This window comes from Bos javanicus, chromosome 26, assembly GCF_032452875.1.
Source record: "Bos javanicus breed banteng chromosome 26, ARS-OSU_banteng_1.0, whole genome shotgun sequence".
Taxonomy (NCBI): Eukaryota; Metazoa; Chordata; class Mammalia; order Artiodactyla; family Bovidae; genus Bos; species Bos javanicus.
The window spans coordinates 21,052,651-21,079,452 of record NC_083893.1 but is presented as its reverse complement, the minus strand read 5'-3'; the positions used below and the strand labels follow the sequence as shown (position 1 = coordinate 21,079,452).

The 26,802-nt window shown below is 44.2% G+C and overlaps 2 protein-coding genes across 14 annotated transcripts in view; both read left to right on the top strand.

Moving 5' to 3' along the window:
- Positions 1 to 6,259, top strand: part of PKD2L1 (polycystin 2 like 1, transient receptor potential cation channel) — a 74,462-nt gene extending 68,203 nt beyond the window's left edge. For 8 of the 12 annotated variants that reach the window (XR_009733782.1, XR_009733780.1, XR_009733781.1 and 5 more), the window contains 7 exons: positions 40 to 221; positions 511 to 631; positions 1,506 to 1,604; positions 1,816 to 1,937; positions 3,812 to 3,938; positions 5,088 to 5,586; positions 5,896 to 5,986. Coding sequence is in view for 3 of the 12 variants with exons in the window: in XM_061403110.1 (XP_061259094.1) it covers positions 40 to 221; positions 511 to 631; positions 1,506 to 1,604; positions 1,816 to 1,937; positions 3,812 to 3,938; positions 5,088 to 5,209; positions 5,463 to 5,586; positions 5,896 to 5,964 (966 nt within the window). In the remaining 9 variants the exon portion in view is untranslated. Of the gene's footprint in view, positions 1 to 39; positions 222 to 510; positions 632 to 1,505; positions 1,605 to 1,815; positions 1,938 to 3,811; positions 4,558 to 5,087; positions 5,587 to 5,895 lie in introns of those variants that run through there. The other 4 variants (XM_061403110.1, XM_061403111.1, XR_009733785.1 and 1 more) reach the window with 3 other exon arrangements.
- Positions 6,260 to 8,628: 2,369 nt separating this feature from the next.
- On the top strand, positions 8,629 to 18,289 carry BLOC1S2 (biogenesis of lysosomal organelles complex 1 subunit 2). 2 transcript variants are annotated; one of them, XM_061403114.1, is made up of 5 exons: positions 8,629 to 8,738; positions 9,117 to 9,233; positions 15,312 to 15,431; positions 16,138 to 16,242; positions 17,806 to 18,289. In XM_061403114.1, the coding sequence occupies exons 1-5, from the start codon at positions 8,672 to 8,674 to the stop codon at positions 17,835 to 17,837; spliced, it is 441 nt and encodes a 146-aa protein (XP_061259098.1). In that variant the 5' UTR covers positions 8,629 to 8,671; the 3' UTR covers positions 17,838 to 18,289. The 2 variants fall into 2 exon arrangements, with proteins under 2 accessions (XP_061259098.1, XP_061259099.1); XM_061403115.1 differs by having other exon boundaries at positions 8,715 to 8,791.
- Positions 18,290 to 26,802: the final 8,513 nt, after the last annotated feature.

Below are 26,802 nucleotides of genomic sequence, written 5' to 3'. Positions count from 1 at the left end.
TTTCTTCCCTAATTACTTGGTTCAATATGGCCCTTTCAGATATTCAAGTACATCAGCTTCAACAAGACCATGACCCAGCTCTCCTCCACGCTGGCCCGCTGTGCCAAGGACATCTTGGGCTTTGCCGTCATGTTCTTCCTTGTGTTTTTCGCCTATGCCCAGCTGGGCTACCTGCTTTTCGGGACCCAAGTGGAAAACTTCAGCACTTTCGTCAAGTGCATGTGTGTGTCCTTCCCCCTCCACTCCTCCCTGGCCCCTCACCCTCTGGCTCTAGGGGTGTGTGTATCCTTGGGGAATTTGGGTGGATGTGGATGTGGGTGTCTCTGTGCTTAAAGCATCTGGATGAGTCCCCAGAAGCCCTAGTGTGTGTGCTCAGCATCTCTGACCTTGTTCTGTCTGCATCAGATTGGGTCAGGGGTCTGAGTTCACTGAAGAGCAGTAGGGAGGGAAGTGGGATGGCATCAAGGTTATGGTTGGGCTCAGGGTGAAGCCCAGGCCATGGTGTCTCAGCTTCACTCAGTTCCGGATCATCCTTGGGGACTTTGACTACAATGCTATTGACAACGCCAACCGCATCCTGGGACCTGTTTACTTTGTCACCTACGTCTTCTTCGTCTTCTTCGTGCTCCTGGTGAGGGTCCCACTGAGGGATGGGGATTTGGGAACATGAGGAGTGGAGATGTGAATGGCCTGCAGGGTGGGGTTTTGTCCCCCACTCCACCCATGTTCTACACTAATAATTACGGAGGGTTTCTCAAACCAAGGATGGAGAGGTGGGGGGCGAGGAGAACCTCTGCATTTTCTGAAGGTTGGCCAGTGTGTGGTCAGCACAGTTAGGCAGTTTGCAGAGTATAAAGGAATCTGCAGGCTCCCTCCCTAAAATCAAACCCCTGTCCTCCAAGGATGGAAAGAGAAGGAAGGCTACTTCATGGGGAGAAGGGCCTGCCCTTGGAAGCTTTTCTGCCTATTTTTAAGACCCCCTTTCCCCTGGGGCTCTCTGGCTCTTTCTACTACCATTGTTTGGTATTTGCTCTCTCTCCCTGCCAACCATGAAAGATCTGTGTTTGATTTTTGTTAGAAAAGCCAGCAGGTTTCTTTATTTGATTGGTGGACAGGGATACAGATATGGATTTGGGGATAGACGGTGAAGAGAGCACAATTTTACTCTCACCTTGGAAAGTTTCTGGCTTCAGTGACAAGCAGACCCTTCCATGAAGGGGGCCTGTGGCGTATGTTGGGGTATCTTTGTGGCCGGATTACTGCAGCAGTAAGGGAGGACATCAGGTTGATGAAGGGGCATGACCCCCACTCCCACCCCCACAACAGAACTGTGCTGAAAGCCTGGGCTCTGGGGACCCTGAGATGTGGGGATCAGTGGGCTGCAGAGATGGCGCTGGAGGTATTGGCCTTTTTGGAACACATGTTGGGACGTTCATAGGGTCCGTGGGCTTGATGCTGTCAGTGGATCTGGAAGTGAGAACTCTGGTCCCTGCTTTCTCCTCCAGAACATGTTCCTGGCCATCATCAATGACACATATTCAGAGGTCAAGGAGGAGCTGGCTGGACAAAAGGATGAGCTACAGCTTTCAGACCTCCTGAGACAGGTGACTACTCAGTCTCCTTGAGCCGCACATGTGCATCAGGGCCCAGGTCAAGGCTCTGTGTCCTGGTCTGCGCCTGATGGGTTAGGGGCCTGTGCTCTCGTGTGCCTTCAGCTTATCCCTGGGATCCTGTCACCCTGTGAGTGCAGGTGGGGACAAGAGATGAGGAGGAGGTTGCAGGCGGGAACCAGGCCTGTTTCTTTTCCCTGTCCAGGGCTACAACAAGACCCTACGGAGGCTGCATCTGAGGAAGGAGCAGGTTTCAGATGTGCAGAAGGTCCTGCAGGCTGGGGAGCAGGAGATCCAGTTCGAGGACTTCACCAACACCTTGAGGGAGTGAGCAAGCAGAGATCCAACCTTCTCTGACATTGATCTATAAGTCCTTGACCCTCAAGCACATGCCCTTTGCCTATAACCCTCCAATCTTGGCCCATGGGCCTCTGACCTTGTTTTACAGGCCTTTAACCTTGGCTTATTGGAGAAGGCATGGCACCCCACTCCAGTACTCTTGCCTGGAAAATCCCATGGATGGAGGAGCCTGGTGGGCTGCAGTCCATGGGGTCTCGAAGAGTCAGACACGACTGAGCGACTTCCCTTTCACTTTTCACCTTCATGCATTGGAGAAGGAAATGGCAACCCACTCCAGTGTTCTTGCCTGGAGAATCCCAGGGATGGGGGAGCCTGGTGGGCTGCCGTCTATGGGGTCGCACAGAGTCAGACACGACTGAAGTGACTTAGCAGCAGCAGCAGCAGCAACCTTGGTTTATAGGTCTCTTATCTGACCTTCAGAACTGTGCCCCTGGTTTAAAGGACTCTGATTGTTCTATTCTGGACCTTGTTGAAAAACCCTTAGCACTAGTGTAATACCATGATTCCCTAATCATTGTATACATGCCTCACTCCCACAAAACTCTGAGCTTAATTCTATGCTCCCTCACAAACACAGGATTATTTCCTTAGCCATCCTCTCCCTGCTTCTCAGTTAAACATATTAATAAACATTGATCAGATATATTGTGAGTACCAGCTGTGGGCCAGGCATATAATTAAATGAGATAATCTTTGTCTTTCAGGAATTCACAGACATATAAGCAAATAAACAGAAATCACAGAATAGTGATTCTGTTCCACAACAGAAATAACTAAAAGCAAGGGAGCATGGAGGTATAAAAGCACATACAAAGGCAAAGAGGTCTGAAACTGAGCCACATGCACAGGACTAATAAGTAACTGAGCATTGTAAGGCAGTAAATGAAAGGTTGGGCAACGCAGACGAGGCGGAGAAATGGGCTAAGGCCACATTGGGAAAAGCCCTGAACACCACTTCTCTATCCAAAGAATACGGTGCCCAGGAGAGGTTTTAAGCAGGGAAGGAGTATAGTTAGTCTTGTACTCTTTTTTTTGGGTGGGGATAGGGGAGGGGCCGGAGAAGGCAATGGCACCCCACTCCAATACTCTTGCCTGGAAAATCCCATGGACGGAGGAGCCTGGTGGGCTGTAGTCCATGGGGTCGCTGAGTCAGACACGACTGAGCAACTTCACTTTCACTTTTCACTTTCATGCATTGGAGAAGGAAATGGCAACCCACTCCAGTGTTCTTGCCTGGAGAATCCCAGGGACGGGGGAGCCTGGTGGGCTGCCGTCTATGGGGTCCCACAGAGTCGGACACGACTGAAGCGACTTAGCAGCAGCAGCAGCAAGGGAGGGGCATGCAGTGCAGCTTTCGGGATTTTAGTTCCCTGACCAGGGATCAAACCTGGGCCCTTGGCAGTGAAAGTGCAAGTCCTAACCACTGGACCGCCAGGAAATTCAATAGGCTTGTACTTTAGAATAATGTAACTCTAGTTGCATTATGAAGAATGGATTTCAGGGGTAGGTAATGAAGGGAAGGCCACAGGGCAGGGGGTAGGGAGCAGGTAGAGGGTGGGTTATTTGGAGGCAAAGAGATTTTGCAGTAATTCTTTTAGGAGATCCTGAGGGCCTGAACCTAGTCAGCAGGAGTCAGGGAAGGAAGAAATAGATTCAAGGGATTGTGTGAGGGGTTTCAAACCACTAGACCTTGACATCCTGGCTTTCTCATGTGGCCCCCTTTGTCTCTAGAGAGCAAGACTCTTGCCAGAGTCTAGCAAAAAAAAAGAGTGAGGAGTCCATAATGGAGAGCTCACAGCCATGGCAGGTCAGAGGTCATTTCATCCCCCTGTTCTCTTCAGGCTGGAGCACACAGAGCATGAGACGACCAAGCTCACGGCTGCCTTCACCAGGTTTGACCAAGATGGGAACGGCGTCCTAGACGAGAAGGAGCAGAAGGAGACGCAGCAGAAGCTGGAGGGGGAGAGGGTGAGCCCAGGCAGCTGGTGGAGAGGCTACAAGGAAACTGCTCATCCTCCTCTTCCTGCAGCACACCCCGAACACTAACCAACTTGGAAATCCTCCAATGGATGGGCGGGAAAGACCTCTCTAGAATAGTGGTTCTCAAACTGCTGTGTGGTAGAACCCCCTGGAGAGTTTTAAAACATCCTCATGCTCAGGCCACACACTCCAGATCAGAATCTCTGGGGGAGTCAGTGGGGGTCAGCCATCATTTGTTTTCGATGTGGTTCTGCCAGAATTGGACACTGGCTGTTTTTTTTTTTTTAATTAATCAATTTATTTATTCATGGCTGTACTGGATCTCTGTTGCGGGCTTTCTCTAGTTGTGGTGTGCAGGCTTCTCATTGCGGTGGCTTCTCTTATTGTAGAGTATGGGCTCTAGGACATGTGAGCCTCAGTAGCTGTTGTATGTGGGCTCAGTAGTTGCGGCTCCCGGGCTCTAGAGCACAGGCTCAGTAGCTGTGGTGCATGGGCTTCGCTGGTCCATGGCATAGTGGGATCTTCCCCTGTCAGGGACTGGATCCACGTCTCCTGCATTGGCAGATGGATTCTTTACCACTGAACCATCAGGGAAGCCTCATCAGTCGTTTTTAAAGCTCCCCAGGTGACTCCAGTGCATAGCCAAGGTTGATCATCATTGCTCTAAAACACAGCCTCAGGGAGAAAAGGACCAATTGCCGAGGAATCTCTGACAATTCCTTCAGAGCTCTTGCCCTCTCCTTGGAGTTCTCAAACTCTGACCCTTAGCTGCCCCTCCTATGCCTCTTCATCCCTAGCCTGCATAGACCAAAAAGCCAAGGGCTAAAGGAGCAGTGCCAGGACACTGTCCCTCCTCTCCCTCAACAGAGTTGGCTTCTAGTGAGTGCCCCATTCATCAGTGCTTCAAAGAGCTTGTGTTTTGTTTCTTGGGGAGGTGATTCTCTCCCAGAGGTTAGGCCAGCTTTGTGTCCAGCACCACCACTCTGATTCTGTTGTCTCTAGAGTTTGAGGGGAAAAGGGAATAGCAATAACTATAGCCCAAGGCCTGGTCCTGAGAGCCCATTAGAGCAAGTGATGGAGCAGGAGCTGATGACTTCCCAGAGTCATCTTCTCCCTGACCTCTGACTTCCTGATCAGGTGGCTGTCCATGCTGAGATTGAGAACTTGGGCTGGTCCATTGTGAGGAGCCCACCAGGCGAGTCGAGTCCAAAGCAGGCTGCCAAAACAGGTGGCTGGGTTTCGGGAGAAGAATTCTACACGTACGTGCAGCCAGGGGGCCCAGGGCTGACTGTGTTTATGTCGTTCTACCTTGAGCTTCTTTCCACAACCTTCCAACTCCCTATCCTACCCCAGGGAAAACCCCTGTCCCCCTTTAATTCTCCCAGCACCACTGGGCCTTATGTTCTTTGCTCCCATCCGGGCATCCCCTGTTCTGTACCCCCTTCCCCTGGAATCACCCAGCTCTCCAGACACACATTTCTGCTCCTTTGGTCTCTCTCAAATCCTGCACAGGCTCACAAGGAGAGTTTTGCAGCTGGAGACTGTCCTGGAAGGAGTCATGACCCAGGTTGATGCCATGAGGTCAAAGCTGACGATGGTGGAGAGGAAGGGGTGGCTGGCTCCTCTTCCAGGCGCAGTGAGTGGTCCTTCACCTGGCTCTTCCTGGCTCCCCACAGCTGATCTCTACCATCTTTTCTACTCAGTGGATGGAGGCAAAACATTTTTGAAAGATCAGCATTTCAGTCTCCTGGGGCAACATGTTCCCGGTAGTCAGTCTGTCAGTGGAGATCAGGGGGTGGAAAGAAGAACTGAAGTTGTTTCTCTGGCCTGAGGGCGACCTTAGCCTCCAGGAGAGGGTCTGGGGTTGGAGAAACAGATCCAGGTAAAAGGAAAGTGGGACACAAACTCCTCCTCCAAGTGACCTGTCCTTTTTTTCTTCCAACAGGGGGAACAAGGCATTTGGGAGCACCTGCAGGCAGCCCCAGCTGTGACTCCAGCCCCCTGGGGACTCTAGGGCAGGCAGGAGAGTAGTAGGGGAGGGGTCCTAAAGCTTCAGACAGCAGGTTCCTCTGTCACCGCCTCCCCAGAAGCTCCCCCAGCACACGCCCTCCACTTCTAGGGCAGTGGGTGCTACCACTGCTGCTGCCAAACCCCACCCTGTGCCTGGCCTTTTGAGCCAAGGTTTCTGTGTGTAGCTGTATAGCTCTATGAAATATTTCCTGCTGGGCCTCTCACCCCCGTGGGCTCTGAATTCTGCTGTGATAATTTTTTTTTTTAAGTCAAAAACAATAAAGAAGGGTAATAACTTTCCTGAGCATCTGGATAGCCATGATTTGTGAAAAAAGTAGAAGCTGAGAGAAGAGCAATATCTAGATGTCTTCTTACTTGCCAGTGAAACTTTTCCTCTGTGTGTCTTGAGGACAACTGCTGGCAACCATGGGGTTCACTTCTTCCCCATTGGGATTCCATGTGAAAGAGAAGGGGAAGCCAGAGAGGAGGGGACACTTTCTTGCGTGGGGAGAGTACAGTGTTGTAGAGGAGTTGGATTGGTGACCTCCCTCAACCTTCCCCAGCAAAGTCCAGGAAGGCTCAGGGGCAAGTCTGCCTCCAGACGTGCCCCTGAACAGGGAGGGGGGTGTAAACCAGAACAAAGCTGAAGCCTGAGGAGAAGCTGGCCAAGAAACGACCTCCGGATTCTAGGATCTTTGGATAAAATGTGGGGGACTCTGATTCTCTCCTTCCACAGGACATTGTGGGTTTGCCTGGTGATTATCAATAAAATAAAAAAAAATCCTTAGGAAAACCAGGACTTTGCACTTGCTTTGGGGATGGCAGGAGAAAGAAGAGGGGCTGGAACTGTGACCCATCCTTGTATTAATACTAGGGCTGGAGAAAGCTCACCCCTCCTGGGAAGTGTAGAGCTGGGGCAGTGACAGTGTGAAGAAGCTGGGCTTCCCCAGGAGTCCTGAAGGAAAAACTTCTGACTCATAGGAATGGTTTGAAATGGTGGACACTTTGGAAGGAATGATGCTAAAGCTGAAACTCCAGTACTTTGGCCACCTCATGCGAAGAGCTAACTCGTTGGAAAAGACTCTGATGCTGGGAGGGATTGGGGGCAAGAGCAGAAGGGGACGACAGAGGATGAGATGGCTGGATGGCATCACTGATTCGATGGACGTGAGTCTGAGTGAACTCCAGGAGTTGGTGATGGACAGGGAGGCCTGGCGTGCTGCGATTCATGGGGTCGAAAAGAGTCGGACACGACTGAGCGACTGATCTGATCTGATCTGATGATTGTCCTATTGGAGGAGGTGGAGGTGGTAATCTAGGGTGTTCTGGTCCTTAGAAGGGGTGTGTGTGTGTTTGTGTGTGTGCGCATGAGCACACTGTTGGGTGTGGGCAGTGAGAGTGTAGATGGAGAATAACCAGAGATAAGACAAAAAAGCTCCTACACCAAGATTTCGAGAGTATAGGCCTGCATCTTGACACCTGCTATATCCCCTCTCTCTTCCCTTGTGATCTTTATTCCTCCCTCATTTTGCACATTCCACTGCTCCCCACTTTCTTTTTTCATCCATTCCCTTCACCCATCCCTGTTCCATCCCATCAAATACATTCTATTTGTATTTGAAACAGCTGAATCAATTAAGAACACCAGACTGTATCCTCAGTTCTGAAAATTTATAACTGGACTTCCCTGGTGGTTAAGACTCTGTACTCCCAATGTGGACACATGGGTTCCATCCCCTACAGGGTTGGGGTAACTAAGATCCCACATGCCAGGTGGTGTGACCAGGAAAAAAAAATATGATCTAAGCTTTCTTCAAGAAAGGTTATAGCAACGGAAGAGAAACAGGTGCCAGTCTGCTGTTTGAAAAAAAAAAACGCCCAGTGAGTTGACCTTAATCTAGGACATCGGAAGTGAAGTGAAAGTCACTCAGTACTGTCCGACTCTCTGCGACCCCAAGGACTATACAGTCCATGGAAGTCTCCAGGCCTGAACACTGGGGTGGGTAGCCTTTCCCTTCTCCAGGGGATCTTCCCAACCCAGGGATCAAAATCAGGTCTCCCGCATTGCGGGTGGATTCTTAACCGGCTGAGCCACAAGGGAAGCCCAAGAATACTGGAGTGGGTAGCCTATCCCTTCTCCAGGGGAACTTCCCGATCCAGGAATACGAACTGGGGTCTCCTGCATTGCAGGCGGATTCTTTACCAACTGAACTATCAGGGAAGCGGAAGAGAGAGTGTTTTGGCTCAGGTGTAACGGCCTGAAGGTTTCCCAGAGCCTGGATGAGACTCGCTTCAAAAGCATGGATTTCCTGAGCAGTCTTTCAGCGACTAATACCGGCCAGAGTGAGGATTCTCTGAGGAGGGGCTAACTTGTCTCTTTACCACTTTATAGTCAGCAGGCTACACTGGGCTCGACCCATCCAAGAGGTCGTGGGTCTGTTACTAGGCTAACGATACTTCCAGGGAGTGGCCGCGGGATTGAGTGCATCCTTCGTTCCAGATGTCGGACCCTTGGCAGCGCATTCACTCACGAAGACTATTTTGGCTTTAAATTTGGCTTAGTGCTTACGCTTGGTTATTATTCTTTACTTGAGACATAACTTAGCCCACAAGCGCAGAATCACAGGGCATTGAACCCAGGGCGGGGAGGGCGGGGCACGCCCAGCGCGCATGCGCAGCACCTCACAACCGGAAGCAGCGCGGGGCAGGGCATGGCGGCGGCGGCGGCGGCGGCGGCCGAGGGTGTCCCCGCGATCCACCGCGAGGAGCCAGTTCGAGGTATGCGGAGTGGACGGGGATGAAGTGTCCGGTGGGGAGGCCTGAGTCTCCGGGTACGGCCCCGAGATGCCGGGGCTCACCTGGCGGGAGCGGGCAGATCGGAGGGGCGCGCCTGTGTGTGAGCGTGTTTGTCCTGTCAGGGCTACTGAGAAAGAGTGGCCCCGAGGTCAAGTGTGGCCTGAGGCCGGTGCAAGGGAGCAGAGGCCTGAGGCAGAGGCGGGTGAGGCAGGAAGGAAGTGAGGGACTTGGAATTACGGCACTTGAGAATGGAGCCGATTTGATGGAATGAGGTCAGGTGGAGGGGTGTGGGGAGAAGCTGCTGTGTCTGGATTAGGACCGGGGCAGGGCGGGGCACTTACTCGTTCTCCTTTGTTTCAGATGATGTCGCTGTGGAGACTGCTGAGGAAGCAAAGGAGCCTGCTGAGGCTGACATAAATGAGCTCTGCCGGGACATGTTCTCCAAAATGGCAACTTACCTGACTGGGGAACTGACGGGTGAGGCGCGGTCCGGATGGATGCGGGTAGTGCCGGGCACCACTCGCTGAAGTGGTTTGGCGTTTGGCACCGGCAAACCCGTGAGGTGCTTTAGCAGCGTCAGTGTGCGGCTCCCTCCCTAACCCCATAAACCTTAAAACATCCTGTTGGAAGTTTGGGGAGGTCAAGAAAGCGTAGGAAAGAAGTCCCTCCCTTCCCTGGAGAAATTCAGGAACTACTTTCAGAAACACAGGATGAACAGCAAGGGCACACTCTGTAGCACAGAGAACTGTATTTAATGTCCTATGATAAACCATAATGGAAAAGAATGTAAGGAAAAAAGAATGTGTGTGTGTGTGTGTGTGTGTATGGCTGAGTCACTTTGCTGTACAGCAGTAATTAACACAGCATTGTAAATCAACTGTACTTCAAAAAAAAAAAATTGGTGCAGAAACACGTAAGAATACTTAGTACAACCCTGCAGGTCTCCATAGTGTAGACTGAGCCTGAGAAAACGAAAAAGAATTAATCAAGAAGTGCTTTCTTGGGGCAAGTGTATTTTGAAAGGGGTTGTAAAGAATATAAGAATTCATTGGCAGAAAAGTGGGAAATGACTAGTGAGTGAGATAGTATAAGCAAGCTGTTTGTTTGGCTAAAGAGATGTACTTATTAGGTTAAAGGGAACTGGGGAGTGACCAGCAAAATTTGGGGTCTATTAGGTTGGTCTGAGAATTTGATGACCCACTCTTTGAGACATGATTAATTTTTTGGTCCAGTGTGTATTTCCAAGTGAAGCATGACCCATGTGTGGAGGAAGGTCCAAAAAATGAAGTCTGGGTCAAGTGTAGCTTTTCATAAGGGTCTGTTACATTGTTTCACTTCCCCAGGAAGTTGCTGTGAGCTAAATTTGTGAACCAGAATGTATGAGAAAATGCTTGATGAATAGGAGGGGTTGTGAGTCTCCAACAGCCTATTTATTTGTTTATTTCTGAGCAAGAGAAACCAAGCAACAAAATCTAGATTTTATTTATTTATTTATTTATTTTGGCTTTTCTTTAAAAATTCCAAGGACTTGGCAGTGCTCCCATTCTTGCAAGGCTCTAGTTGACTAGAGTTGGGCATTGTCTCCTTTAAATGGACCAGCATGGTGCAGTTTGTCCCTCCTACTCCCTGTTTTCTCCCTCTTACTGAGACCCAGTGTCAGTTGCCACGTATTACTCTTCTTATATTGTTTTTTAGTAGTGGTACAGAAATAGTTTTCTGTACCAATGTCTATCAAAATTGATAAAGTAAATGGTAGACTAAGACTAAGAAGATCATACTATTCCAAGAAATGAGAGTGTATTTCTTTGTAGAAGTGAATAATCTTGTGTTTAATATGCAAACACCTGGCTTGCTTCACTCATTTACATAATATTGCTGGTTCCTGGGTATTTGAGTGTGTCACCGTTGTTTGAAAGAGACAAGTTTGATAGCAGTGAGAGTGTGGATATGGAGGAGAGATGGAATAACAATATTTCAGATGAAGAGATATGGTCTGTGACTGAGTGATGGTAAAAGGAGTGGAGAGAGCAGCATGGACCCAAGATCATTACGGAAGTGGAGTTTATAAGACTTGTTGAAGTGGATATTAAGGGATGGGAGCAGCTAAAGACATGTCTGAGGTTTTAAGCCAGTGGTGCCATCAGCCAATATAGGCAAGTTGGAAAGAGGAACCATGTTTAGTGTGAAAATAATATTTTCAGCTTGGGCTTTGCTGATTTTAGGTATTACTGGGATACTCGGGTGACTGTTCCCAAGACATTCAAGTGACTTGAATATGTGAGTCCAGAGCTCAGAGTGATCAGAGCAGGAGAAACAGATTTGGGAGTCACCTGCCTAGTAGTGTGAGTTTAGGATGTGTAGGAAGAGATTGCCAAGGAAGACCTTAGAGGTAGATAAGAAGACTTGGACTGAAATCTCAGGGAATGCCTGTATTGGGCAATTAGTTTTTATTAACAGTACTTAAAGTACCTAGATTTACAAATGATTTATTATAAAATTTAAAGTGGATTGTAATTTCCCTATGATTGTCATTCTTATCTATACGGATACTTTTTTGAGTTTGAAACTCAAAAACTCTGGGAGTGCCATAGGAATGTGCCACCTATGTAAACATCAGCCATGAGTCACAGCTGAGGAAGAGCTGAGACCAGATAGTTAAGGGAGTTGGGTGAGAAGAGATCTGGCATAGACACTCAAAAAGAGCAGTTAGATTAGAAAATACTATAGCAGCCAAGGAAAGGAGCAGTTCATGGAGAGAGGGAGATCAGTAATGTCAGATACTATGGAGAGGCCCAGGAGGATAATAACTGAGAAAAGGCCAAGGATTTGGTAATTAGGAGAGCACTGACAACCTTGGAGCATGTGATTTCTCTGGGTGTTGGGGACAGAGACCAGATAGGAACGGTTTATACCAGAGAGTGGTGGTGAGGAGGAAGCAGTGAGTGTAAGTTACTCTTTCAAAAGGGTTAACAGTGAAGCTCCTTTGCTTTACTGAGCGAATGATGTAGGTGTAGAATAGAGGGAGTGCTTTGGGGCTGGAGGAAACTGGAATATAGATAGAGAGGAAGGTGCCAGGATGGAGAGAGAATTTGGAAAGGCAAGGGAAAGGAGATGGTTGAAGAGAGGCTCTGAAGAGGTAGAAGGATTGGGATCAGGTACACAGGAGGAGAAGGAGCTGTCTTGGCAAGAATAGGACACTTCTGCCTCTTGAAAATATATTAAGGTTCAGAGAAGTTTAGAAGTGAGGCAGAAAGATTGAGGCAGTTTATGTTAAGTGGGCTTGACTTTTGGGAAAGTTGGAGTAAAGGCCATTTGCTTTGAGTAGAGATGGGGAAGGGAACCAAGGATGTGAGAAGCAGGCAAATAGTTTGGAAAACTCAGTGCATAAAATGGAATACAGAATCACAAGTAGTAAATGAGTTACTAAGAAGTGTTGAGGTCCTGCTGCTGCTGCTGCTAAGTCACTTCAGTCGTGTCCAACTCTGTGCGACCCAATGGACGGCAGCCCACCAGGCTCCCCGTCCCTGGGATTCTCCAGGCAAGCACTGGAGTGGGTTGCCATTTCCTTCTCCAGTGCATGAAAGTGAAAAGTGAAAGTGAAGTCGCTCAGTTGTGTCTGACTCTCAGCGACCCCATGGACTGCAGCCTTCCAGGCTCCTCCGTCCCTGGGATTCTCCAGGCAAGAGCACTGGAGTGGGGTGCCATTGCCTTCTCCGGTTGAGGTCTTAGTTGACTTTATATATATTTTGATTGATATATATATATATCTTTTCCCCATCTCTTCTACATTTATTTGCAAAGCTGTTTTTTTCCTTATTTTCAATTGATGGTAATTGCTTTACTATGTTGTGTTAGCTTCTGCCATACAACAGTGTGAATCAGCTCGAAGTATTCATAGGTTCCATCCCTCTTGAACCTTCCCCTCTCCCCTCACCCCCAGGTTGTCACAGAGCACTGGGTTGAAGTTCCCTGTGTTACAGCAACGTCCCACTAGCTATCTGTTTTACGTATGGTAGTGTATATGTCTCAGTGCTGCTCTCTCAATTTGTCCCACCCTCTCCTTCCCCCGTGTGTCCACAAGTCTGTTTTCTATGTCTCTATTCCTGGCCTACAAATAGGTTCATCAGTACGAATTTTCTAGATTCCATGCTATGCTAAGTTGCTTCAGTTGTGTCCGAATCTGTGCGACCCTATAGACAGCAGCCCACCAGGCTCCCCCGTCCCCGGGATTCTCCAGGCAAGAACTCTGGAGTGGGTTGCCATTTCCTTCTCCCTAGATTCCATATGTATGTGTTAATAAACACTATTTGTTTTTCTCTTTCTGACTTAACTTCACTCTATATAGCAGGCTCTAGGTTCATCTATCTCAATAGGACTGACTCAAGCTCATTCCTTTCTATGACTAATGTTCCATTATATATATATATGTACCACAACTTCTTTATCCCTTCATCTGTCGGTGGACATCTAAGTTGCTTCCATTTCTTGGCTATTGTAAATAGTGTTGTAATGTACGTTAGGGTCAGTTCAGTTCAGTTCAGTCGCTCAGTCGTGTCCGACTCTTTGCGACCCCATGAACTGCAGCACACCAGGCCTCCCTGTCCATCACCAACTCCCAGAGTCCATCCAAATCCATGTCCATTGAGTTGGTGATGCCATCCAACCATCTCATCCTGTCGTCCCCTTCTCCTCCTGTCCTCAATCTTTCCCAGCATCAGGGTCTTTTCAAATGAGTCAGCTCTTCGCATCAGGTGGGCAAAGTGTCATTTTGAATTATGCTTTTCTCAGGGTATATGCCCAGTAGTGGGACTGCTGGGTCATATGGTAGTTTTATTCTTTGTTTTTTAAGGAATCTCAATACTGTTCTCCATAGTGGCAGTATCAAGTTACATTCCCACCAACAGTGCAAGAGGGTTCCCTTTTCTCCACATCCTCTGCAGCATTTATTGTTTGTAGAGTTTTAAAACAATTATTTATTTACTTAGCTTTGGCTGTGCTGAGTCTTCATTGCTGCACGGGCTTTTCTCGAGTTGTGGCGAGTGGGTGCTACTCTCTGGTTGCAGTGCACAGGCTTCTCACTGTAGTGGCTTCTCTTTGTTGTGGAGCATGGGCTCTAGGGCACTCGGGCTTCAGTAGTTGCAGAATACAGGCTCAGAGTTGGGGCTCACGGGCTTAGTTGCTCTGCAGCATGTAGGATCTTCCTGGATTAGGAGTTGAACCCCTATCTCTTGAATTGGCAGGTGGATTCTTTACCACTGAATCACCAAGGGAGCCCCATTTGTAGATTTTTTTTGATGATGGCCATTTTGACCAGTGTTGAGGTGATGACCTCACTGTAGTTGTGATTTGCATTTCTCTAGTAATGAGCAATGGAGAAGGCAATGGCACCCCACTCCAGTATTCTTGCCTGGAGAATCCCATGGGCGGAGGAGCCTGGTAGGCTGCAGTTCATGGGGTCGTTAAGAGTCAGACACGACTGAGTGACTTCACTTTCACTTTTCACTTTCATGTATTGGAGAAGGAAATGGCAACCCACTCCAGTGTTCTTGCCTGGAGAATCCCAGGGACGGGGAGCCTGGTGGGCTGCTGTCTATGGGGTCGCACAGAGATGGAAACGACTGAAGCGACTTAGCAGCAGGAGCAGCAGTAATGAGCGATGTTGAGCCTTTTTTCACATGTTTATTAGCCATCTATATGTATCTGTGGAGAAGGCAATAGTACCCCACTCCAGTACTCTTGCTTGGAAAATCCCATGGACGGAGGAGCCTGGTAGGCTGTAATCCATGGGGTTGCTAAGAGTCGGACATGACTGAGCGACTTCACTTTCACTTTTCACTTTCATGCATTGGAGAAGAAAATGGCAACCCATTCCAGTGTTCTTGCCTGGAGAATCTCAGGGACGGGGGAGCCTGGTGGGCTGCTGTCTATAGGGTCGCACAGAGTTGGAAACGACTGAAGTGACTTAGCATATGTATCTGTATTTATGGTGCAGTCTGCCCAGTTATATGATGTCATATTAGGGAGACCAAGACTGCTTGCTTCACCTCCCTTTTTCTGGTACATGAGTTTATCTTTTCCCTTTCTAACTACGATCCTGAAGCTTCTGGATTTTATTTGGTTTGAATAGTTTGCCAGTTGTTGCCTGAATTCCTACTTAGACATTTAGAATACGTATGCGTGTGCATAAGTTGCTTCACTCATATCCTACTCTTTGTGACCCTATGGACTATAGCCCTCTAGGCTTCTCTGTCCATGGGATTCTCCAGGCAAGAATACTCGAGTGAATTGCCACACCCTCCTTCAGGTGATCTTCCGAACCCAGGGATCAAACCCATAGCTCCTGCAGCTCCTGCACTGCAGGCAGATTCTTTACTGCTGAGCCACCAGGGAAGCCCTAGAGTACATAGGCTGAGTATAAATGTCATAGATCAGAAGGGGCCTGCTTCTTTGACATTCCCTAGATCCTGCCTTGAACTGCCATTTGGTCATTAATTCCACATTCTAGTCATCTACACAAATCTTAAAGGTATCATATCTTCTGTGTTTGTTTTAAAGCGACCAGTGAAGACTATAAGCTCCTGGAAAATATGAATAAACTAACCAGCCTGAAGTATCTTGAAATGAAAGATATTGCTATAAACATTAGTAGAAACTTAAAGGACTTAAACCAGAAGTGTAAGTAATAATTTTACAATTAAACATATTTGTTTGTATTTAATGTTCATTTGTGCTTGAGGGAGTGGAGAAGGGAAAGGAACATGGTCTCTGTCCTCAGGTAGCTCATTTTCTAAAAGTGAATTACAAAGTTAAAGTGAATTTTTTCCACTTTGAGGATTAGTGTGCTTTGGTGGTACAGTTATTTCTGCTTCTGAATCTTGAGTTGATCCATTTATTTCCAGAAAAATGGAGCAGAGGAAAGGTGGCCAGATTCTAGTGAATTAACTTAACAATGAAATCCGTAAAGGACTACTTTATAAACAGAAAACCATAACATATATAATCATAATATGCTGCTTTAGTTGGCAGAATATATTTTCCTGTTGACTTATATTTGTGTTCCCTGTCTATAGGGCTCTCCTTCTTGGTCTGGGGGTACCTAAGAAACTGAGTCAGTAATGGAAAGATTGCTTGAGGAGCAAGGAATTTCAAAGAGAGGAAAACTAGTAGATGAGAGAGACTTAACTTTGTTTAGGTCACCAGTCATACCTGATCAGCTAGCTACTGTCTTCTAAGGCATGTGCCCTGCCAGTGATCAGAATCATGTCACTCCACCTACTCTGTCTTAGGCAGAGCTGACCAGACACTAGCATGCTTACTTTCCACCTTTTTCTACATTCCTTGTTGATGCTGTATAAACCCTGGTCTGTCTTTGTTTTCAAAGATGCTGGACTGCAGCCTTATCTGGATCAGATCAACATAATTGAGGAGCAAGTAGCAGCTCTTGAGCAGGCAGCCTACAATTTGGATGCATATTCAAAAAAACTGGGTAACCATTTTTATTTGTTTTGATTTGATAAGAGCACCCTCCTCCCAGTATGACCATATGATAGTTAACATTTATGGTATGCCTACAGTGATCTATTTTAATCTTCACAAAACCTCTGGAGAGTAACTTTTTATGACTAGTAGTAATAAAATAACATTTCCTGAGTGCTTAATAACATATCAGGCACTGTTCTTAATATTTTGTGCCTATCATTTTTTTTAATACTTTGATCTCTGAGGTAAGTACATGATTTTTAGCCCCATTCTATTGAAGAGGAAGCTGTGGTTGAAGGAGTTATAACTGGCTTAAGGACAGCAGAGTTGCACAGTGAAAGTGCTTAAGGACACAAAGTTAGTATATAGAAGAGCTGTATTCCAAACTATGATTGATTTCAAAGCTCAGGCATTTAATTGTGGTTCAGCAGGCTGAAGCATCTTTAATAATGTAGACGCACATCTCAGAAATAGAGTAGGCAGTCCAATCAAGGCTTTTTTAAGGGGTTACTTTTCCTTTAAGGAAGAAACTGGTACTAGTGTTGATGCCTTGCTACCTGACTCTGGCTCTTATATCAATGATTAAAAATAACACAGTTAAAAAAAAAACACGTTGTTTTTACCCTAGATATAATTTACATGTTATTTTTGATCATTGACAGTTGTTGACTACTTGAAGCGATTGGTTTGTAGCAGACTGAGATTTGACATGGGTGGTAGTTAACATTGTCCACAATTAAATTTACTAAATGGTGACTGTGAACTTTAGAAAGCATTGTGCCAGATGCTTACAGGGTTTTAAAGAAAGGGGGAATCTATAACATTAAGGGGTTTACTTGATGGTCTTTTAAATTCCTGTATCTTTCAAAATTGTTTTCCTAGTGTGTATGAAGGATAGGAATAAGAAAATAAAAGGAGAAATGTACTTGAGATTTCAGTCTGGCTCTTAGAGGGTGCCTGGGACAGAGCCTGGAGGGGCAAGTGCTTCCTATGCTTTTCTAAGGCTCCTGGTGGCTCCAGTGCTAATACGTTTGCTTAACCCTGGTAGAGTGTCTGAGCAGGTGCTGTTGACAGGGCTAGAATGTAGGGAACTCATTTTAGATTCTTGGTTATGTGTATGGATATTTGACTCCTTAAGTTGACCACACTGATTATATTTGGACAGATATCCAAATATCTGTCATAGCTAATAATGATAGTTAGCATTTATGGTGTACCCGTAATTTGGATACAATTTGGACAGCTACAAGGACTGAAGTTAATAGATATTTTTTAAAATGTAATAGACATTTTTAAATTTGCCTGGAAATGCTAACTAAAGAGTATCTTTGTAAGAGCTGATTTTGTTTTTTTAATGTTTTAATTTTTGGCCACATTGCACAGGCATGTGGGATCTTAGTTCCCCGACCAGGGATCAAGCCTGCGCCCTCTGCATTGGGAGGTGAAATCTTAATTACTGGACCACGGGGGAAGTCTTTTTTATTTTTTTCTTTCTTTCTCCCTCTCTCTCTTTTTTTATAAGAGCCCATTTTAAAAGATATAACTCTTCCTCTCCCTCTCCCCACTGCAGAAGCCAAGTACAAGAAGCTGGAGAAGCGATGAAAAACAACTGTGGGGACAAAGTCTTTTTTAATGTGGAAAGAATGTTTTATAAGACCTGAATCTTCAGGTTGATGAATTGTGAAAACTCCTCAAAAGGCAACTACGCTGGTCGTCCCAGAAACATCGCAACATTGGAGTAAACTGGAGAACTGTGGCTATCCCTGGAGGAACTTCTTTTGAGGCAGAATCCTCAGAAACTCAACACTTATAACTCCTTACCTTTTACTTGAATGCTTCATCATCCATTCAGGACAAAGAGTTTCTCAAAGTTCAGATAAACCTGGGCCTGCCAGTAGAATCAAATGAGAGGACCTCTTTTCCCTGGTAGCAGTTGATTACTGTATTATTTTCTTAAATGGTTGGTTTTTGAGTTACTGTGTAAAAGGTGGTTTTTGTCTATCAAGGATGTAATGTATTGCTAACAAGATTCTAAATTAAAAAAGGAAAACAAAGCAGTCTTGTTCTTGTCAGTTTATTACCTTGTGAATGTCAGTAATTTACTTTTCCATACATTGCAAATAACAGAAAATCTTAAAACTGTCTCAGGCCAAGTCTTCTAGACTGAACAGAAACAGTGGAAGGAGTGTCGTTGCGATAGCTTGGTGTATGTGATGGGCCCCTCCTGTCTCTTCTTTATGAGTCAGATGGCTAGAGACGGATGACACTTGGCATGTGTGCTCACTTTTGGAAATATAACAGGATGTGTGTATGTTAGGTGGGGAGGTGGGGCTGCCACCCAGGCTACTCAATAAGTAAAGCATTTTATAAAATATCTTCCTACTTGTGTCTGCAGCGTCAGGGGAGCTTCCGCGAACCTGGCTGTATTCTTTTCAGACTACAGACATCAGAGGGTACTAACTAACCAGTCTGGAAGACAGTCAGTCATATCCAGAGTGGGGTATCAGCAGTTACGAAGGTGCCTGAGGTCCCCAATTCCATTTCCAAAAGAGTTCTTAACTCTGTAATTTCCCACCATTTAAGTTCTAGAAGTCTTCCATGATCCTCTGCTTCTCTGAACCGTTGCTGTGGTCTCTTCTCATCTTAACTATGCCTCTAACCTGTAGTCTATGCTGCTGGCAGATCAGTCTTTCTAAAATGTAAACTGGCCATATTACTCCTGCTTGGAATTGTCTTATGACTTCTCATGGTGTCTTTGAAAAAGCCAGACTCTTTTTTTTTTTTTTTAAACTTAGAAACCAACATTTTAATAAGTATTTCGTATTACTTTTGTGTTTCTGAGGAAGTAGTCAAATGTAATTCCCTTTGGTTCTTTATTAAACTTTTTGTAACTTTTTCATATAAGATTCGAAGCATTTGGCCAGATACACGCCCTGACACAAACTCGCATTTTGAAATTGGTATCAATATATAGAGGCAACAACATCCCCAATTCTATTCAGGGTTCTCCTAAGGTAAAGTTGAAAATACCATAGTTTTAATCTTTCATTCTATTAATGTATTACATTTATTGATTTGTGTGTGTTGAACCATCTTTGTGGGCTTCCCTGATAGCCCAGTTGGTAAAGAATCCACCTGCAATGCAGGAGACCCTGGTTCAGTTCTTGGGTCGGGAAGATCCACTGGAGAAGGGATAGGCTACCCACTCCAGTATTCTTGGGCTTCCCTTGTGGCTCACCTGATAAAGAATCCGCGTGCAATGCAGGAGACCTGGGTTTGATCCCTGGGTTGGGAAGATCCCCTGGAGAAGGGAAAGGCTACCCACTCCAGTATTCTGGCCTGGAGAATTCCATGGACTGGGTCGCAAAGAGTCAAACAACTGAGCGACTTTCACAACAACAACCATCTTTGTATCCCAGGGATAAATCCCATTTGATCATGTGTATGAGTCTTAATGTGCTATTGAATTTGGTTTGCTAGTATTTTATTAAGAGGCTTTACGTCTATATTCATCAAGGATATTGGCCTGCTGTTTTTTTGTAGTATCCTAATCTGGCTTTGGTATCAGGGTAATGCTCACCTCATGAGTTTAGGAGTGTTTCCTCTTCAGATTTTTGGGAAGAGTTTGAGAAAGATTGGCATTACTTCTTTGTTTAGTAGAATTCACCAGTGAAACCATCTGATCCTGGGCTTTTCTTTGTTGGGAGATTTTGATTACTGATTCAAAATCTTTATCCTTTATTGATTTGTTCAGATTTTTCCATTTCTTCCTGACTCAATCTTGGTAAGTCATATGTTTCTAGGAATTTATCCATTTTTTCAGGTTGTCCAATTTGTTGGCAGATAATTGCTTATACAGTCTTTGTATTTCAGTAGACATCCTCTTTCATTAACTTTATTTATTTGAGACCTATCTCTTTTTGTCTTGGTTAGCCCAGCTAAAGCTTTGTCAGTTTTGTTTATCTTTCCCAAAACCAACTTAATTTCATTGATCTTTTTTATTGTTGTCCTGCTCTTTATTTCATTTATTTCTACTGTATTTTTTCCTGCTTTCTGCTAACCTTGGGCTTACTTTGTTTTTCTAGTTCCTTAAGGTGTAATGTTAGGCTTTTTGAGATCTCTCTTTTTTCTTGATATAGGCATTTATAGCTGTAAACTTCCCTCTTATTTTGCAACATCCATAAATTTTGGTATGTTGTGTTTCCAGTTTCATGTTTCATCTGATTTTCCTTTTGATTTCTGTTTTTGTTCTTTTGCTGTTCAAGAGTATGCTTTTCATGCATTTGTGAATTTCCAATTTTTCTCCTGTTACTGGATTCTAGTTTTGTGACATTGTATTTAGAAAAGATACTTGATATAGTTTCTATCTTTTTGAATTTGTTGAGACTTGCAGCCAAATACATGATCTAGCTTGGAGAATGTTCATGTGCAGTTGGCAAGAATGTGTTTTCTAAATCCGTATTTCTTAGCATGCATACAAGGCCCCTATTTCATTCCTTTTTTAAATTTTACTTCCTATTACTCTGAGACTTAACACTGTTTTCAGCTGTTATGAGCTACCTTAAATTCCCATGGATGAGTTGTCTTTTTTTTTTTTTCTTTCATAAACTTTCTACTTTACAACAGATTTAGATTTGCTGGAAAGTTGTAAAGGTAACACAGAATTCCATACACCTAAATTAAAAACAACAACAAAAAGGATAACAGAATTTCATGGTTGAGCTTTCACATCTCAACCGTGTTTCCTCTTCCTGAAATGATTACCTGCCCATGCTTGACAAACTTCTCTTATTTAAGATTCAGTCTTGATTTTCACTCCTGGGCTATGCTGTATTGCGCCAAAAGTAGAAAAAACATGTTAGTGTGCCAGCAATACATCGATGTTTATGAGGCAGGTAATCTGATTTTTTCAAAAAAAACATTGTAGGAGTTGTGAGGAAAATCAGAGTTTTTGTTGTTCTTTAAGTTTTAGTTAATTTTGAATTGCTTAGGTTGCCTTTGATGAGTCTTCCATGCACCTCAGTTATCAGGAACCCTTGTTTCCATTTCACTAAACACTGTTGTCTCCAACCAGTAAGATTGAATTCTCAAAAAAAAAAAAAAAAAGTCATTATAATGAAAAACAAAACTAAAAAGGTAGGTAGGCTATTGTGGATTAAAGGAGATGAGAGAGAGAGCTGAATCCAGGTGTGAAATGTGATTGGATCATGAATGAAAACAAAAGTATAAAATTTGGGAGGACACAAGAACTTTAAATGTGTGTTAGGTGGATAATTTTGAATTAAGGTTCATTTTCTTAGGTGTGCTAATGGTGTTATGGTTTTGTAGGAGAGTGTCCTTCTTCCAGACATTCCAGCTGGATTTTTGAACTGTGGTGTTTGAGAAGACCCTTGAGAGTCCCTTGGACTGCAAGGAGATCCAACCAGCCCATCCTGAAGGAAATCAGTCTTGAATACTCATTGGAAGAACTGATGCTGAAGCTGAAACTCCAATACTTTGGCCACCTGACGTGAAGAACTGACTTGTTGGAAAAGACTGATGCTGGGAAAGATTGAAGGCGGGAGGATAAGGGGATAACAAAGGATGAGATGGCTGGATGGCATCACTGACTCAGTGGACACGAGTTTGAATAAACTCTGGGAGTTGGTGATGGACAGGGAGGCCTGGCATACTGCAGTCCATGGTGTCACAAAGAGCTGGACTCGACTGAGCGACTGAACTGAACTGTCCTTCTTGAGAAATACATGCTGAGGTATTCTGCTGTCTTCAATTTACTTTCAAATGACTCTGGGAATAAAAGTATTAATACTATGCACCTTGAAGGAAGAAGAGGAAGGGAGGAGTAAATTTGGCAACTTGTTGACACATGAATCTAGGGGATGGCCATTGTTCTTTCAACTTTTTGATAGGTTTAAAACTTCCAACTCATCTCACATGCTAGTAAAGTAATGCTCAAAATTCTCCAAGCCAGACTTCAGCAGTACATGAACCGTGAACTTCGAGATGTTCAAGCTGGTTTTAGAAAAGGCAGAGGAACCAGAGATCAAATTGCCAACATCCGCTGGATCATCGAAAAAGCAAGAGAGTTCCAGAAAAACATCTATTTCTGCTTTATTGACTATGCCAAAGCCTTTGACTATGTAGATCACAATAAACTATGGAAAATTCTTCAAGAGATGGGAATATCAGACCACCTGACCTGCCTCTTGAGAAACCTATATGCAGGTCAGGAAGCAACAGTTAGAACTGGACATGGAACAACAGAATGGTTCCAAATAGGAAAAGGAGTACATCAAGGCTGTATATTGTCACCCTGTTTATTTAGCTTATATGCAGAGTACATCATGAGAAACGCTGGGCTGGAAGAAGCACAAGCTTGGAATCAAGATTGCTGGGAGAAATATCAATAACCTCAGATATGCAGATGACACCACCCTTATGGCAGAAATTGAAGAGGAACTAAAAAGCCTCTTGATGTATATTTTTGAGATTAGTTGTTTGTCAGTTGCTTCATTTGCTATTATTTTCTCCCATTCTGAAGGCTGTCTTTTCACCTTGCTAATAGTTTCCTTTGATGTGCAGAAGCTTTTAAGGTTAATTAGGTCCCATTTGTTTATTTTTGATTTTATTTCCAATATTCTGGGAGGTGGGTCATAGAGGATCCTGCTGTGATGTATGTCAGAGAGTGTTTTGCCTATGTTCTCCTCTAGGAGTTTTATAGTTTCTGGTCTTACATTTAGATCTTTAATCCATTTTGAGTTTATTTTTGTGTATGGTGTTAGAAAGTGTTCTAGTTTCATTCTTTTACAAGTAGTTGACCAGTTTTCCCAGCACCACTTGTTAAAGAGATTGTCTTTAATCCATTGTATATTCTTGCATCCTTTGTCAAAGATAAGGTGTCCATATGTGCGTGGATTTATCTCTGGGCTTTCTATTTTATTCCATTGATCTATATTTCTGTCTTTGTGCCAGTACCATACTGTCTTGATAACTGTGGCTTTGTAGTAGAGCCTGAAGTCAGGTAGGTTGATTCCTCCAGTTCCATTCTTCTTTCTCAAGATCGCTTTGGCTATTCGAGGTTTTTTGTATTTCCATACAAATTGTGAAATTATTGTTCTAGCTCTGTGAAGAATACTGTTGGTAGCTTGATAGGGATTGCATTGAATCTATAAATTGCTTTGGGTAGTATACTCATTTTCACTATATTGATTCTTCCAATCCATGAACATGGTATATTTCTCCATCTATTAGTGTCCTCTTTGATTTCTTTCACCAGTGTTTTATAGTTTTCTATATATAGGTCTTTAGTTTCTTTAGGTAGATATATTCCTAAGTATTTTATTCTTTCCATTGCAATGGTGAATGGAATTGTTTCCTTAATTTCTCTTTCTGTTTTCTCATTATTAGTGTATAGGAATGCAAGGGATCTCTGTGTGTTGATTTTATATCCTGCAACTTTACTATAATCATTGATTATTTCTAGTAATTTTCTGGTGGAATCTTTAGGGTTTTCTATGTAGAGGATCATGTCATCTGCAAATAGTGAGAGTTTTACTTCTTCTTTTCCAATTTGGATTCCTTTTATTTCTTTTTCTGCTCTGATTGCTGTGGCCAAAACTTCCAAAACTATGTTGAATAGTAATGGTGAAAGTGGGCACCCTTGACTTGTTCCTGACTTTAGAGGAAATGCTTTCAATTTTTCACCATTGAGGATAATGTTTGCTGTGGGTTTGTCATATATAGCTTTTATTATGTTGAGGTATGTTCCTTCTATTCCTGCTTTCTGGAGAGTTTTTATCATAAATGGATGTTGAATTTTGTCAAAGGCTTTCTCTGCATCTATTGAGATAATCATATGGTTTTTATTTTTCAATTTGTTAATGTGGTGTATTACACTGATTGATTTGCGGATATTGAAGAATCCTTGCATCCCTGGGATTAAGCCCACTTGATCATGGTGTATGATCTTTTTAATGTGTTGTTGGATTCTGATTGCTAGAATTTTGTTAAGGATTTTTGCATCTATGTTCATCAGTGATATTGGCCTGTAGTTTTCTTTTTTTGTGGGATCTTTGTCAGGTTTTGGTATTAGGGTGATGGTGGCCTCATAGAATGAGTTTGGAAGTTTACCTTCCTCTGCAATTTTTTGGAAGAGTTTGAGCAGGATAGGTGTTTAGGTGTTAGCTCTTCTCTAAATTTTTGGTAGAATTCAGCTGTGAAGCCGTCTGGACCGGGGCTTTTGTTTGCTGGAAGATTTTTGATTACAGTTTCAATTTCTGTGCTTGTGATGGGTCTGTTAAGATTTTCTATTTCTTCCTGGTCGAGTTTTGGAAAGTTGTACTTTTCTAAGAATTTGTCCATTTCTTCCACGTTGCCCATTTTATGGGCATATAATTGTTGATAGAAGTCTCTTACGACCCTTTGTATTTCTGTGTTGTCTGTTGTGATCTCTCCATTTTCGTTTCTAATTTTGTTGATTTGATTTTTCTCCCTTTGTTTCTTGATGAGTCTGGCTAATGGTTTGTCAATTTTATTTATCCTTTCAAAGAACCAGCTTTTGGTTTTGTTGATTTTTGCTATGGTCTCTTTTGTTTCTTTTGCATTTATTTCTGCTCCTACAGCTCAACTCCAGAAAAATAAATGACCCAATCAAAAAATGGGCCAAAGAACTAAATAGACATTTCTCCAAAGAAGGCATACAGATGGCTAACAAACACATGAAAAGATGCTCAACATCACTCATTATCAGAGAAATGCAAATCAAAACCACTATGAGGTACCATTTCACACCAGTCAGAATGGCTGTGATCCAAAAGTCTACAAATAATAAATGCTGGAGAGGGTGTGGAGAAAAGGGAACCCTCTTACACTGTTGGTGGGAATGCAAACTAGTACAGCCACTATGGAGAACAGTGTGGAGATTCCTTAAAAAACTGGAAATAGAACTGCCTTATGATCCAGCAATCCCACTGCTGGGCATACACACTGAGGAAACCAGACGGGAAAGAGACACGTGTACCCCAATATTCATCGCAGCACTGTTTATAATAGCCAGGACATGGAAGCAACCTAGATGTCCATCAGCAGATGAATGGATAAGAAAGCTGTGGTACATATACCCAATGGAGTATTACTCAGCCATTAAAAAGAATACATTTGAATCAGTTCTAATGAAGTGGATGAAACTGGAGCCTATTATACAGAGTGAAGTAAGCCAGAAGGAAAAACATAAATACAGTATACTAATGCGTATATATAGAATTTAGAAAGATGGTAACAATAACCCTGTGTACGAGACAGCAAAAGAGACACTGATGTATAGAACAGTCTTATGGACTCTGTGGGAGAGGGAGAGGGTGGGAAGATTTGGGAGAATGACATTGAAACATGTAAAATATCATGTAAGAAATGAGTTGCCAGCCCAGGTTCGATGCACGATACTGGATGCTTGGGGCTAGTGCACTGGGATGACCCAGAGGGGTTGTATGGGGAGGGAGGAGGGAGGAGGGTTCAGGATGGGGAGCACGTGTATACCTGTGGCGGATTCATTTTGATGTTTGGCAAAACTAGTACAATTATGTGAAGTTTAAATAAAAAAAAAAAAAAGCCTCTTGATGAAAGTGAAAGTGGAGAGTGAAAAAGTTGGCTTAAAGCTCAACATTCCAAAAAAATAAAAAATAAAAAATAAAGCTCAACATTCAGAAAACTAAGATCATGGCATCTGGTCCCATCACTTCATGGGAAATAGATGGGGAAACAGTGGAAACAGTGTCAGACTTTATTTTTTGGGCTCCAAAATCACTGTAGATAGTGACTGCAGCCATGAAATTAAAAGACGCTTGCTATGCTATGCTATGCTAAGTCACTTCAGTCGTGTCCAACTCTGTGCGACCCCATAGACGGCAGCCCACCAGGCTCCCCCATCCCTGGGATTCTCCAGGCAAGAACACTGGAATGGGTTGCCATTTCCTTCTCCAATGCATGAAAGTGAAAAGTGAAAGTGAAGTCGCTCAGTCCTGTCCGACTCTTAACGACCCCATGGATTGCAGCCTAACAGGCTCCTCCGTCCGTGGGATTTTCCAAGCAAGAGTACTGGAGTGGGGTGCCATTGCTTGGAAAAAAAGTTATGACCAACCTAGATAGCATATTGAAAAGCAGAGACATTACTTTGCCAACAAAGGTCCGTCTAGTCAAGGCTATGGTTTTTCCAGTGGTCATGTATGGATGTGAGAATTGGATTGTGAAGAAAGCTGAGCGCTTAAGAATTGATGCTTTTGAACTGCAGTGTTGGAGAAGACTCTTGAGAGTCCCGTGGACTGCAAAGAGATCCAACCAGTCTATTCTAAAGGAGATCAGCCCTGGGTGTTCTTTGGAAGGAATGATGCTAAAGCTGAAACTCCAGTACTTTGGCCACCTCATGCGAAGAGTTGACTCATTGGAAAAGACTCTGATGCTGGGAGGGATTGGGGGCAGGAGGAGAAGGGGATGACAGAGGATGAGATGGCTGATGGCATCACCGACTCGATGGACGTGAGTCTCAGTGAACTCCGGGAGTTGGTGATGGACA

Coding starts and splice junctions, on each gene's coding strand:
- BLOC1S2 (XM_061403114.1), top strand. CDS start 8,672: ATGGCGGCGGCGGCGGCGGCGGCGGCCGAGGGTGTCCCCGCGATCCAC. Junction 8,739..9,116: donor CCGCGAGGAGCCAGTTCGAG/GTATGCGGAGTG, acceptor CCTTTGTTTCAG/ATGATGTCGCTGTGGAGACT. Junction 16,243..17,805: donor TGCATATTCAAAAAAACTGG/GTAACCATTTTT, acceptor TCCCCACTGCAG/AAGCCAAGTACAAGAAGCTG.